At 37.9% G+C, this 14,712-nt stretch overlaps 2 protein-coding genes and 1 pseudogene across 7 annotated transcripts in view; 2 read left to right on the forward strand and 1 right to left on the reverse strand.

Moving 5' to 3' along the window:
- The window catches only part of GIGYF2 (GRB10 interacting GYF protein 2), a 136,688-nt gene that overhangs the window by 54,386 nt on the left and 67,590 nt on the right, over nt 1–14,712 (forward strand). The gene's annotated exons all lie outside the window — the stretch shown is intronic.
- Nucleotides 1,944–14,235, reverse strand: KCNJ13 (potassium inwardly rectifying channel subfamily J member 13). 2 transcript variants are annotated; one of them, XM_053598324.1, is made up of 3 exons: nt 14,108–14,235; nt 7,223–7,697; nt 1,944–4,273 (listed from the first exon to the last, which is right to left on the reverse strand). In XM_053598324.1, the coding sequence occupies exons 2-3, from the start codon at nt 7,680–7,682 to the stop codon at nt 3,651–3,653; spliced, it is 1,083 nt and encodes a 360-aa protein (XP_053454299.1). In that variant the 5' UTR covers nt 7,683–7,697; nt 14,108–14,235; the 3' UTR covers nt 1,944–3,650. The 2 variants fall into 2 exon arrangements, with proteins under 2 accessions (XP_053454299.1, XP_053454300.1); XM_053598325.1 differs by lacking the exon at nt 14,108–14,235 and having other exon boundaries at nt 4,083–4,273; nt 7,459–7,692.
- LOC128591033 (uncharacterized) lies at nt 8,137–8,252 on the forward strand (annotated as a pseudogene).

Here is a 14,712-nt window from a genome sequence, read left to right on the forward strand (position 1 = left end):
CTGGCCCCATATGCTGGAGGTGGTGGATTCAAACCCAGCCCCGGCCAAAAAAACTGCAAAAAAAGAAAAAAAATTATTCATAATTATTTCCTACACTTTCTAAGAGTAATACTACACTTGTTGGGACATACTGATATATTGATCAATTGTGAGATATCTTATGACTTCAAATTAGATATTTTAAGTACTGAAGGATCCAGAATGATTGTTCTTTTTCAGAGATACCCAAATAGATGCTTATCATTTATTTGCTTCTTATATGAAGAGAAATGAGTGGAATGTGGACAGTCTGAGTAAGAGTCATGCGTAATCCTTTTGAACACCCATCAGAGAATGTGGAGGTGAAAAAAGCCCTGTGATATTAGAAATTATAATTCCTGGGGGCGGCACCTGTGGCTCAGTCGGTAAGGCGCCGGCTCCATATGCCGAGGGTGGCGGGTTCAAACCCATCCCCGGCCAAACTGCAACCAAAAAATAGCCGGGCGTTGTGGCGGGCGCCTGTAGTCCCAGCTACTCGGGAGGCTGAGGCAAGAGAATCGCTTAAGCCCAGGAGTTGGAGGTTGCTGTGAGCTGTGTGAGGCCACGGCACTCTACCGAGGGCCATAAAGTGAGACTCTGTCTCTACAAAAAAAAAAAAAAGAAATTATAATTCCTATTCAGATAGGAATTGAATGCTGCATCAGGGAAGATCAGTTCTGGTGATGATCTTGTAGTATGATTCTTTGAGAATGAAATTAAAGGATCATTAGTAAATAAATGATCCAGATGATACCAGTAGACTCAGCCCAGGTGTGATATTAATTAGTGCATTTTGGTGTGAAATACTTGGAAATAGACACAGCAAGTTTTGGTTATAGACTATTTCTGGCAGTTGGTAATACGGGCTTGTACATACTTAAAAACTAGGCCCTTGGGTGACATCTGTGCCTCAAAGGTGTAGGGCACCGGCCCCATATGCCAGAGGTTCAAATCCAGCCCTGGCCAAAAACTGCAAAAAAAAAAAAAAATAATAATAAATAAATAAAAACTAGGCCCTTAGATTTTTGGTACTAGCTTGTCTCCAGTTTGTTAGAACTGTCATGCTGTCTTTATTGATTTCCAAAGTTACTTTTATTATTTTTTGAGACAGAGTCTCACTATGTTGCTTTCAGTAGAGTGCGGTGGCTTCACAGCTCACAGCAACCTCCAACTCTTGGGCTTAAGTGATTCTCTTGCCTCAGCCTCCTAAGTAGCTGGGCTTACAGGTGCCCGCCACGGTGCTCGGCTATTTTATTTTTGTAGTTGTCATTGTTGTTTAGCTGGCCCGCTCTGGGTTCAAACCCGCCAGCCTCAATGTATGTGGCTGGTGCTGTAACCACTGTGCTACACGTGCCTAGCCCCAAAGGTTCTTTTAAAGTTATTCCACAATGATCTTCCCAATCCTGTATTCTAAGCTCCATGATCAAGCTCCCAGGTGTTCTAGGTTAGCAGTGCACATCTAGGAAGGCAGAGCTGCCATTTACTGCCTCCCAGTTATTTCCTCCCTCTTTCTTTTTGTGTACTCCGTTTTCCTGAGAGGATAATGGTCTCTCTGCAGAGAACTTAATTCTTACCTAGGTACTGTGATTCTTTGAAATTAGTGATTAAATCATGATGATTTCTATCCCATAGACAAAAGTTTTTGATCACATTTCTTTGTTGTCAATTTAGAAAATATTTATCAAATACCATTAAGTTTACCAACATTTTTGTTTTTTGGATGTGTATAGGGAAAGTCATATTTGGTTTCCCAGTGTCAAGTTTATGTATAAACAGTAAATGTGATGCGAGATTGCTCTGACTTGAGTGGAGCCTTAGATCCCAGGTCTTAACTCATTTCACTTGTGTCACCTTCAGCAGCTTCACTTAGCTGTTGAAGGTGTGTGGTCTCTGTAAGTAATGTAGTGCGGAAAAAACATACCGTGTAAGTCTTCAATACTACTTTATTTTCACAAGTTAGATGAATCTTATTAATTTATTATAGAAATAAGAATTCCCACTGTCTTTATGGGTTACAGTAGTCTGGGTTGGAGAAAAAAGCCATCTGTTGGTCTGGATACTACTTAAGAATGAATGCCTAAGATTTTGAAACAGCAGAAATTAACAATAATTTTCTGAATTCTTGATATTCTTCTGCTATTATCAGTCTTAGATGACTCCAAAGTTGTTCTTTATTTTCTTTTCCTTTTGGTCAAATAATAGAAAAGTGTTACTTGCTGCTCTACCCTGCTTTTAACAACTGCTTGCCTTTACTCAGTATTTATTTCAAGAGATGATGCCTTCCTAGATCATCACCATTGGGGAGGGTTAATCCTTCACTTTTCTCATAAATACCTGAATATGGGAAATTTCAAAAAAGAACAGCCACAAATCTGTTTGATACCTGATAGGGTAACATTTTTCATTTTCTTTTTTAATTGAAATGAAAATCATGCAAAAGATTGTCTTAATCTGGATGTAATAGAAAGGGTTCGTTTTAGCATATGTAATAGAAGATGAAGCAGAAAAAAACAATTTTTATCGAGTATTAGATTTGGAAAGAAATAATAGGGTTCATCTAGTCCAGCCTCCTACTGGTGAATAAACATTTTTTGTGTTTATAGAAAAAACTATTTGAAGTTGGAAACAGGCATTTGGGTTTGAAAATACTTTGTTGCCTAATTATTTTTGCTTTATCTATTGAAGATTTTTTTTTTTTTGCGGGTTGTGTTATGTTTTTATTTATGAATTATTAGAGCCATGGTAGTTTTTTATGCCTTTGAATGGATTATAGGAAGGGGATATTTTTAGGTTGTTCTAGAAGCATTTCAGATGAACAGGTGATTAAAATTTTAAAATCACTATTTGATTATTATGCAAAGTAGTTTTGAAGTAGATATAATTTTGTATCTCCTTGCCAAAAATACCACCCTGTAGGTTTCTTTTTAGCTGGAGCTCATCTTAACTTTCTTCTCATCACCTTCTGCCACTGATATATGAACCATATGAGTTTGGATGTCTTGTTCAGATGCTTTTAGGATTATGTATAAGTGTATACTTTGGTTTTTTCTTGTGGATTTTTGTTCTTAGCTATTAAAAATAAAGGAGGTAATACTTACCCTAGTTTTGTAGTATAAAGAACCAAAAGAATAATCTTTGCTGTCTTGAAAAAAAGTTATTTTTTCAAGGATGTTCACTAAATATTTTTAAATCATTATTCTACCCAGGGAGCTGGGTTTGAAACTAGACTCTTGCTTCAATTTGCAGATGAAAATGAGAGCTGTATGCTTGATTATAGTTCAGCTGTGTTAAATATCACTGTCCATTTTACCTTCAGAATTGGTACCATACCACATCTTTATAAGTTCACCAGCAGCTTTTCTGTATAAGTGTCTGTCAAATTGAGTTACTCTGATTTTTGCAGGTATAACACAGATACAAACTTGGTAAGGTAGAATGTTATGTTTCCAGAATATGTATTGTTAGCTCAGCTGTTTTTTTGTGGGCATAGGCATGATTACCATGATGTAATCTGAGAGCTGTCATCAGCATTGAAAAAAAGAAAAAAACATGAGATACAATGAAGGAAAAGTAGCTGCATAACTGACTGGGTATATTTAATACATTAAAAAATAGGAGGGCATAGATAAGTCTTATTCTGTCAGTCCTGTTTCAGAGATCTGAAAATTGTCAATACTTTGTCCATTGATGCGAATATCCAGGTCAGTCCTGTTTGGGTTCTTAGAGACCAGAGGAGTTGGAAGTTCAGGGATAGTCTTGTCAAAATTTTCCATCTTGATTTGATATTCACCTTTGGAACCTCGGCTCAACAGAGATGCAAAACAGTGATGTAACATAATCTCGGAGGGTAGATAGGATGTCCTCCTTTGGCATATTTCTCCAGTGCCCTCTTGCATTGCTGAAAGGAATACAACTAATTCAAAGTGGGAAGGGTTTTCATGCTGGAGCAGAGTAGCCAGAGGACTTGATGGTGTAATGGAATGGTAGTAGGTTAGTGGAAAAATAAAGAATGGACATTCCTCAGAACTGATGCCATCAAGGTGGAAGTCCACACTGGTCTGGTGGAGTTTGCCATTTTCTCTTTCCTGGTAGAGTACAGCTGAGATGCGGACACTGGTTAGAGGGCTAGGTCGGGTGTTGGCCACTTGGAAGATAAGATTAGGTTTGCCATCTATGTGCGCTACTACTGCTAAGTCAGTAAAACGAATTGAGAAAGCTCGATTTTTTGGCCGGGCGATCTTCGCCACAAAGGCACCTAAATTAGAAACCATTGAATTTTTTTTAGAATGAAGTCTTTAAGTGTCAATACCTTTTTTGAATGAGAAAGGTATGTCAAATAATTATATACATTTCTTGGTGCCATACCTTCCCATGAGTCAGGAATTGAATTCATTGTTAATTTAAGTAGTCTCATTTACCTGAAGAGTTTTTCAAAGTATACATAAGTTTGTGTTTAAAAACCATGATTTCAAAATTGATAAAGCAAAATTGATTTTGTTACATAGTAATGTAAAACTTTATCCTTTAGTTTCTTACAAAGTCAAAGAATTTGCCATTTCCTATATTCCTGCCCCCACTTAAAATATAGAAAATAAATGCAGTTTGTTTATAACCAGATTACTTTGTCATCATTACTTTGTAGAGAGTAGATTCAAAGTAGAATGATTTGTGCTGGGGAGGGGACTAGTAGAATGAGTGATGCATTGAGGAATTTTTTTTTAACTTTGAAACTTATGCAGACCTTTTTTGAGGGAAGACTGGCTTTAAGGTCATTTGATTGCACCCATTCAAGTACGTTCTTTTTTCACCCCAAGCTATAGATGAGACAGTCTCACTCTGTTGCCCTAAATAGAGTCTCATGGCATCATAGCTCACAGCAACCTCAAACTCTTAGGCTCAAGTGATTCCCTTGCCTCAGCCTCCCAAGTAGCTGGGACTATAAGCACCTGCCACAATGTTTGGATATTTTTTTTGTGCAGTTTTCATTGTTGTTTAGCTGTCCCAGGCCAGGCTTGAACCCACCAGCCTCGGTGCATGTGGCTGGCACCACAACCACTGTGCTATGGGCGCCGAGCCTAGATAAGGATTTCTTAACCAGTTTTGTGTGCCTCATATCCTTTCAGCAGCCTGGTGAGGCCTATGAATGGAGTATTTATCAGAATTATGTTTTAAGTGTTTAAAAATAAAATACATTTAAAAGGAACCAAATATATTAAAATATTACTGAATATTAAAAATATTAAAAAATTACAGTACTATGTATACTTTATTAATGTATTAAATATCAATCTAGTGGTGAGTTTAATGCTGTCATTTTGAAATATTGTAGTTTGATATGAAAATACCTGTGATTTCCGTTTGTATCAAAATTACTGATACTGCTGATACTAATGATTTTTGTTGTCTATATTGATAATAGAAGGAAATTTCAAGTTTCATTACGGGGTTAGTGAAAAAGATAGAAGTTTTTTCTAAGTTTATCTAAGTTTAAGTCTATCTAAGTTTACAGATTCCACTCTAAACTTTATAAAAGGAGAGATGTAGTGTATAGAGCTGGTTGGTAGCACACTGGGATTTCATTACAGATTACCCTTCTTATGTCCCAGTGCTTACTTTATCAGGTTTTTACTGGATAGTAAATTAAAGCTATGTTTCCTTTCTCTTTTTTTCTTCCTTTTCTTTCTTTTTTTTTTTTTTTCAGTTAAGATAAGAGTCTAACTCTGTTGTCCTAGCTAGCTAGAGTCATAGCTCACTCCAGCCTCAAAATGCTAGGCTTAAGTGATGCTCATGCCTCAGCCTCCCCAGTACCTGCTATTTTTAGTAGAGACAGGTTTCATTCTTGCTCAGGCTGGTCTCAAACTCCCTGAGCTCAAGGCATCCTCTCACCTTGGTCTTGCAGAGTGCTAGGATTACAGGAGTTAGTTGTTTTCTTTTTTAATTTTATATGTGAGGCAAAAAGGACACTGACCCTACTTTATTAGAAGAAAGACTCTTATGTGTTACCAGATTTATAAGCAGATTTTACTCAATATTTATTTATTTATTTAGAGACAGAGTCTCACTTTGTCACCTTTGGTAGAGTGCTGTGGCATCATAGCTCACAGCAACCTCAAATTCTTGGGCTCAATTGATTCTCTTGCCTCAGCCTCCTGAGTAGCTGCCACAACGCCCAGCTATTTTTATTTATTTTATTTATTTATTTATTTTTTTGTAGAGACAGAGTCTCACTGTACCGCCCTCGGGTAGAGTGCCGTGGCGTCACACGGCTCACAGCAACCTCTAACTCTTGGGCTTACACAATTCTCTTGCCTCAGCCTCCCAAGCAGCTGGGACTACAGGCGCCCGCCACAATGCCCGGCTATTTTTTTATTGCAGTTTGGCCAGGGCTGGGTTTGAACCCGCCACCCTCGGCATATGGGGCCGGCGCCCTACTCACTGAGCCACAGGCGCGCCGCCCACGCCCAGCTATTTTTAGAGACGAGATCTCATGCTGGTCTCAAACCTGTGAGCTCAGGCCATCCACCCACCTGAGCCTCCCAGGGTGCTGGGATTACAGGCATGAGCCACTGCACCTGGCCTAAATTTTCACAGTCTTTAAGAACATTTTCCCAGTGCATTTTACTAAGGATGTACATATATAACTTGTTCTCTAAAATATAATGCTGACTGTGGTGCTTTGGGCTTACTGATGTTGAGTAAATGTTGAAAGAATGAACTCTGGGGAACATTCTACCTAGCCCAGTTAAGAAGGAAGGGTTTTTCATCAAAATACGTGTTGAACATATTTATTTACTTATTTAACAAAATGATTAGCTTCCGTGAAAAATTCCTTTTAAATCTTTGCTAATTTTTTTGTAGGCTATTTCTGCAATTTAGTGTCATTATTCATAAGTGGGTAAAATTTAAATATTAGGTTCTTTATACATTTTTCCTACTGTCTGACCCTAGACTGTTTCTGTCTTTGGCTTTATTAGCTACTGGTACAAATACATATTTTTTCTTTGTTATAAAACAATTATTTCAAAATATTATGGGGTTACAAATGTTTCTGGTTATATGTGTCACTTAATGCTTGTGTCAGGATTGTAAGTGTGCCCGTCACCCAGAAAGTGTTCATTGTACCCGTTAGACAAATTATTCTATAACAGAATTACTTCCAATACCCTTTCCAAAACACAGTTTTTTAAGAACAAAGACAATTTACCTGTGATAAAAGCCTCTAGCATGAGGCCTAGGAGCATTTGTATGGCAAGTAAGGCGATTGCACTTGGACAGTCACCACTGGGGAACATGGTACCATAACCAATTGTGAGTTGTGTCTCCAGGGAGAAGGAGAATGCAGCTGTGAAACTGGTGATGTACTTGACACAGATAGTGTGATTTTCAGGTGGGGCATCATGATCTAGTTCCAGATCACCATTCATCTCTGCTAGAACATACCAGAGTACTGCAAAGACCAGCCAGTGGACAACAAAAGAAGCAGAAAAGACCAACATCATCCAGCGCCAGCGCATGTCCATTAGGATTCCCCAAGCATCTCGAAGATAAGCAAGACCTCTTTGAGCGCCATCCATTTGAAGTGTGCTATGGCCATCCTTCGTGACCATTCTTCTGTATCTTTGACTTAGGAGAGGAGCTATAACTTTGCAATTACTGCTGTCCATCTCAGGCTGTATTTTCTGAAATTGAGAGTAAATTAATAAGCTCTTTACTCTTTCACAGTTAATATTCATGAATTCTGAGACCTCATGCGCTTTCTCCTTTTTTGGAAATTCTTCTCTGACTACACTCAGGTAGACTTTCCCAGCTCTCTTTCCTCTCTTAAGAGGGCATTTATTGACTAAGTTATTTATTTACTAATCAACTGTTAGTTACCTTAGGATATCTTCTTCTATAGTTTTGTCTAATAACTGTTAAAATATTCTTTGTGACATTTTAACCCTTTACAAGTATATTTTAGAATTCCTATAGGTAGGGGTTGTGAGTTGTGCCTGTTGGACACCCCTGTATACTTCCACAAGTACAGGCAGCAAATATTTATTGATGCGACTAAATACATGTTATGTGTAAACAATAGCTTTTCGTAATTAGGAAGAACTTTACATAAATGTTTTTCTGTGTGAATAAACATAAATCATTTGAAGTTTGTGCTACATGAGAGGCAAGTTTTTCGCTAACACCACAAGGGTCTCTGGCCCAATGAGTGGGATTTGATAGTAATCCTTGCTACAAGTATAAAAAAATAAAAAAAATAAAATAAAAAAAAATCATTTGAAGTTTATTATTAAACTGTAAATCTTTTGAAGTCAGACAAGACATTTGTGGTAAGCTTTTGAAATCCACAGTTCTAATGTATGCTTTATAATTAACGTATTCAGAGTTTTTTGAGTGGGCTTTATTTGTTTTTGTTACTTTGTGACCATATTCATAGATTCTTTGTGCCCTGGCTCTTTGAATATTCAGATTTTGGAGTTGAGAAAAGTAGAGAAAGAATTGTTTTCTTGGCAAAATAGGAAATTCCAGGTTGGCATTTCTAGATAAGATCAGCTTTGAAAGTAAGTTAATGAGAAGAAAAAGCTTCAAGAGTTTAATAAAGTATAATAATTGTCAAGGGATCAAATGGAAATTTTTATTTATTTTGAATTTTTAAAATTTTTTTGAGACAGAGTCTCACTCTGTTACCCAGGTTAGAGTGCCATGGTGTCATCATAGCTCTCAGCAACCTCAAGCAGTCTTTGCCTCAGCCTTTCAAGTTGCTAGGATTATAGACACCCCCACAACACCTGGCTAATTTTTCTATTTTTTAGTAGAAACGGGGTCTCATTGTTGTTAGGGTGGTTTCAAACTCCTGAGCTCAAGCAATTTGCCTACCTTAGCCTCCCAGAGTGCTAGGATTACAGGTGTGAGCCACCATCCTTGGCCCAAACATTAGTTTTTAAAAGATAATTAATAAAATTTGATTTCTGCAGTAAGTGATTTTTATTAGTGATTATGCTTTTCCCTATGTGGTGAGTAGAAATCTGATGTGTGCTTTCCTGTGATTATCCTTGTATATGACAAAGGTGCCTATGGTGTCTTAGGACTTTAATGGCTTCCAGAAACAGAATAGGAAATGTGGCCTTTCTTCCCTGAGTGCTCAGTGCTTTGCCACAGTTCAGCACTATGAGCTTACTTGAGTATACATGCTGCCAAACCAAGCACCCAACAGTGTGAATTTGTATTTGGTTTTTCTGCTTGCTTCCTTCAGAAGTAGACGCCCTGGAGAGTACTGCGCCCCTCCTTCCTGCCTTTTGTGTGCTGCTTAAGAAGGGCACTGGAGACACGTGGAGCTTGGTGGTTGCTTAGGTTTGCTAATTCCTATGTCTAGGGACTTTGGGGCTTGGGGACAGCCTTTCTGTGTTGGTGGAATTGGACATTGGCCAGCTAGATATATACGACTTTCTCCATTTGTTTTGAGGCTAATTTAACATTTATTGGTGATATTAGAGATATTCTTTTGTATTTTCTTCAGGTTTGAGCTACTGATGGAATGCTGGGATGATTGCTTATTTAGATTTGATGGCCATTTCAATTTCATAGTATAGACCAGGGGTCCTCAAACTTTTTAAACAGGGGGCCAATTCACTGTCCCTCAGACCGTTGGAGGGCCGGACTATAGTTTAAAAAAAAAAACAACTATGAACAAATTGCTATGCACACTGCACATATCTTATTTTGAAGTAAACAAACAAAATGGGAACAAATACAATCACACTGCTGCATGTGGCCCGTTGAGGACCCCTGGTATAGACTAAAAAATCTTAGTGCACTAATGTTTTGTAATTATCCTATCAAGTTGTCATAATCATGTTATTTAGTGTTTTTTTTTTTTTTCTTGGCATAGCTATTTAATATTTTGTTAGATTCTTCAAATGTTTTAGGAGACCTGCTTATGCCCTTTTGGAAATAACAGTAAAATCTTCATGGACAATGTGCTAGGTGTTTTCATACTGTATTATTTCTAATTCTTTGGTATCTCACCAAAATAGACATTATTGTCCATTTCAGATGCGGTTGCATGGTGCTCAGACATAAAGAAATCTGTATAAGGCAAATGGGGGCTTTGGTTATTTGAATTAGGTGCCATTTGTGGGTTGGTGCCGGTAGCTCAGCGGCTAGGGTGCCAGCCACCTACACCAGAGCTGGCGGGTTCAAACCCAGCCTGGGCCTGCCAAACAACAATGACAACTACAACCAAAAAAATAGCCAGGCGTTGTGGCGGGCACCTGTAGTCCCAGCTACTTGGGAGGCTGAGGCAAGAGAATTGCTTAAGCCCAAGAGTTTGAGGTTGCTGTGAGCTGTGGCACTAGGGTACTCTACTGAGGGTGATATAGTGAGACTCTGTCTCCAAAAAAAAAAAAAAAAACAAAAAAACTTTAAAACCAGTTTTGTTTTGTTTTTCACTAAAAGAAGCTGTTCAGAATTTAGTGAAGTAAAAATTCTAAGATGATGGGTATTACATTCTCAAGATAGGCTTTTACAGCCAGATTTTTTTTTTTTTTGTAGAGACAGAGTCTCACTGTACCGCCCTCGGGTAGAGTGCCGTGGCGTTACACGGCTCACATCAACCTCTAACTCTTGGGCTTACGCGATTCTCTTGCCTCAGCCTCCCAAGCAGCTTGGACTACAGGCGCCCGCCACAACGCTCAGCTATTTTTTTGTTGCAGTTTGGCCGGGGCTGGATTTGAACCCGCCACCCTCGCTGAGCCACAGGCGCCACCCACAGCCAGATTTTTATCACCTTTAATGCATGCTCTTCTTTCCCTTGGAACTTAACCCTAACCTACTAGCCCTAAACTGTCTCAAATTTCTGTCCTAAATAAACCATTGTTAACTTTATTTGATTTTTATGACAGTAGTGATTACTGATATTAACAATGCATATTATTTAGTATGCCAGGAATAATGTATAAAAACTTTACATGTATTAACTTGTATGAAGTCAACAGACAATGCCTGGCACAGGGCTAAGCTCTTGGTAAGTATTAGTTGCTTCATTGTAATGTTTCTTAACTTTCACAGTAGTAAGTACCATTATGATTCACATTTTACAGGTAATGAAACTGAGGCACAGTGAAGTAGTAAGTGATGGGTCTGAATCCCATGCTGTGTAAGTCCAGAGTCAGTGCTAAACCGACTCAAAAACAGACCTTTGGCCTGGTTGGCCTTTGTGAATAACATTGTTTCATTTGACTAGTTTTGTTGAAGAGCCATCTCAGACTATTTGTTCTGGGTGGCGGGTTCAAACCCAGCCCCGGCCAAACCGCAACAAAAAAATAGCCGGGCGTTGTGGCGGGCGCCTGTAGTCCCAGCTACTCGGGAGGCTGAGGCAAGAGAATCGCGTAAGGCCCAAGAGTTAGAGGTTGCTGTGAGCCGTGTGACGCCACAGCACTCTACCCGAGGGCGGTACAGTGAGACTCTGTCTCTACAAAAAAAAAAAAAAAAAAAGAATGCTTATTAGGTTCAGACAGATGATTTGTAGGTCAGACATAGACTTTCACTTAAAGAAGACTTTTAAGATTTGAAGGTTAGGGGTGGCGCCTGTGGCTCAAGGAGTAGGGCGCCGGTCCCATATGCTGGAGGTGGCAGGTTCAAACCTGTCCCCGGCCAAAAAAAAAAAGATTTGAAGGTTAGTATAATCAGAATTAATACATAGTCTAGTAGTATATGTATTTTTGGAAGTGAAATAATGGACCATGACACAGTCTGTCTCAAAACTTTCATAGTGACCTATATATTCTGCATACCATTAAAATTAAACAGCGCAAAGAGAAGATTTCTTACATAGCATTGACAAATTTATCTTTTGCCAAATGAGAATTTTAAAAATACAATATTGTTGAGCATAATTTTTAAAAAGATTCTGACACTTGAGGAAGAATATAATAATGTAAGGATTATTATAAAAAGGTACTTTCAAAAAGGCTTGTCTTAGGCGGCGCCTGGGGTTGAAAGGAGTAGGGCGCCAGCCCCATATGCTGGAGGTGGTGGGTTCAAACCCAGCCCTGGCCAAAAACCACCAAAAAAAAAAAAAAAAAAAGCGTGTCATCAATTTTGTTGTTCTTCATTGTTGCTTCCTAAGTGGGTGAAAATGCCCTTCACTGTCTGGATACGGAAGCTTGTCTAGCTTGTGGAATCACTGTCTTGGTAAGCACTGCAGAGTGCTTAATGTTTCATAAAGTTTGAGGAAAAGAAAGCTCCCTGATTCTTGATTTTCAACATACTTCATTTAAGAAAGTTCTAAAAATGTATTTATTACTTAGTGAGATAGTCTTTCTATATAGACCATGGCTATTGTTAATTATTCTTAATTGGACTTTTTCAGGACTTCACTTGTTACCTACAACTTTTATAGCACTTTTACTCTTGGCTTTTTACAGCTTCATTTTTTTCTTTTGCAGCTAAATATATGGAAAAACCTGTGAACAGGAAAGTCAGAAGGCTAATATCAAAACAGTAAAGCAGTTTTTTTTAAAAACCAGAGTTTATTTTATTATTATTATTATTATTATTATTTTGCAGTTTTTGGCTGGGGGCTGGGTTTGAACCCGCCACCTCTGGCTTCTGGGGCCTGTGCCCTACCCCTTTGAGCCACAAGTGCCGCCCGAAGCAGTTTTTTTTTTTTTTTTTTTTTAAACCTAAGACTTTGCTGACAGAGGAAGGCCCTAGAAAAAATGGATCTGGTTTGGTCTGTGTTGGCGAGTGGAGTAGTTTAGGGAAGTAAGATTTTGATCCCTCTGAACGCCCCCTGTTCTTTGGGCTTATTCAGGTAGTCAGTGTGGTTTAACATGGAGCACAGGGTGGGGGGATATGGCCATCAGGCTCTGGCTCTGTTGATTATGTAGCTGTGTCATTCTGGGCAAATCATCCGATTCCATTGACAAAGGAGAAAAAGAGGAAATTAAATAATATTCCTTAGAGCTCAACAAATTTATAAATTTATTTCCAATTCCCACAACTGATGCAGATTTCCTGTATAATTTGTCTTCTTTTTTTCCTATGGTTTTATGTCTGTATGGTTTTTATAGATTATATTAGTGTTGCTTGATATGTGTAGGATTTTCTTTATTATTATCTTTCTATGTAATTGTCATGTCTCCACAGGCACATGAGTGCTTTTTGTCTTGGTTTGTATTTATATGATTCTCGTCAGCTGATCCCAATAGAAAGTAGAATGGAAGACTGGGAGGGTTTGCTTGTATCTGTGTGTGGGCTGTAAAATATTTGGTGGAAAAATACTACTTATAAAAATGATAGTAAGGCAGCTTCATTGGTTGTCAAAATAATGGATTCATTCTAATCGTTAGGTTGAGGCACTTAATACAATTATGTCTTTTCTGTTGCCCTGATATAAAGTAGTAGCATAGTTCAGTCTAAACAGTTAAGATAGAGACTAACTACAAATGTTAAATTAATGCAGTATTACTATGGATTGCCTATGTATGGTGTAAACACTTCAAGATTGTGTTGAAGGTCTTATAATCATCTCTGCTGCCCTCCATAATTAGGGCAAACAGTATGAGTTCTAACCCTATTATATAACCTCAGAGATTCTTTTGTATTTTAGTTCCATATTTGTAGAAACACCTACTAATTTCATTAATAATTCCATGCTTAAAAAATTTAAGATTAGGATACTCCACTTTTATCATGGATTAAAAAAATAAAACCAAAATGATTTACTCTTTGGCATTTGTTTTTATATGCTCGTTTTAGGGTTTTAAAATCTCTTCCAGAAGAAAAAGATACAATTTTTAAAAGCCATTCAATTTTTTCTAGGGCCTTCTTCCCTCTATATATTATAATGAAGAATTAATATGCATTTAGTAAATTAAGAAACTTTCCAGTAATGCTTTCAATAGGGCTGTTATTCTATTTTTTAAATTTAAGGAAAAAGAATAAAGAAGCTTAATGTGTGACCCTGTAGATACTGTCTTAGTTTAAAAAATCTGTTGGAAGTAATTTAGCTCTGTCCCTGTTTGCCATTCAGTTTCTTTCCCTGTTCCCCTTAAAGAAAGAAATAAGAATGAATATTATTTCATGTACTCACCAGTTCTTTTGCTGGGTCAGCCTATGTGCCAAGGTAGGTCTTAAAGGAAGTTTGCAGAGTCTTTTTGATCAGATAATTTTAATCTACAAGTCTAGTTTATAGGTTCTCTTCTTGGACTGGCTTTAAGGCTTACATTCCTCTGTTTATAATGTTGTGGGGGCTGGTTTCAGCTGAAGTTGATGTGATTGGTCACTTAGTCTGCAGGGGGGCCAATTAGCTCTGATCATGTGGAAAAGAATGCTGGTTTGTTAGGAGGTCTTTCTTTACCCAACACAAACCTTAACAACTCTGGAGAAAGCCTCCAGAACTGACTTGGAGAAGGGGTGCATTTTTTCCCTCTAATCAGGACCGGTCTTTAGTAAGTTTGCATAATCTTACTTAAGAGTTTATTTGAAAGTTCAAAGGGATAAAATTCCCTGCAAGATTTCCTTTCAGCCGTTTTTCCTTATATAGCATGTTGAAGTGTGAGGTATTTCCTTTACTAATCTTTTTTTCCACCATTTCTCTGGGGAAGATTTATTTGGATAAGGACTTTTAGGCATAAATTAATGAATTGTTTTCCTAGTATTCTTTTCATATCTCATCAGAGTGGCTACCATTAATTC

This window comes from Nycticebus coucang, chromosome 7, assembly GCF_027406575.1.
Source record: "Nycticebus coucang isolate mNycCou1 chromosome 7, mNycCou1.pri, whole genome shotgun sequence".
In the NCBI taxonomy this organism is placed as follows: Eukaryota; Metazoa; Chordata; class Mammalia; order Primates; family Lorisidae; genus Nycticebus; species Nycticebus coucang.

Excerpts from the sequence above, each read along its gene's own strand:
- KCNJ13 (XM_053598324.1), bottom strand. The coding sequence starts at position 7,682 with ATGGACAGCAGTAATTGCAAAGTTATAGCTCCTCTCCTAAGTCAAAGA. Across the intron at positions 4,274-7,222 it reads GCTAGAGGCTTTTATCACAG|GTGCCTTTGTGGCGAAGATC; the intron begins GTAAATTGTCTT and ends TTTCTAATTTAG.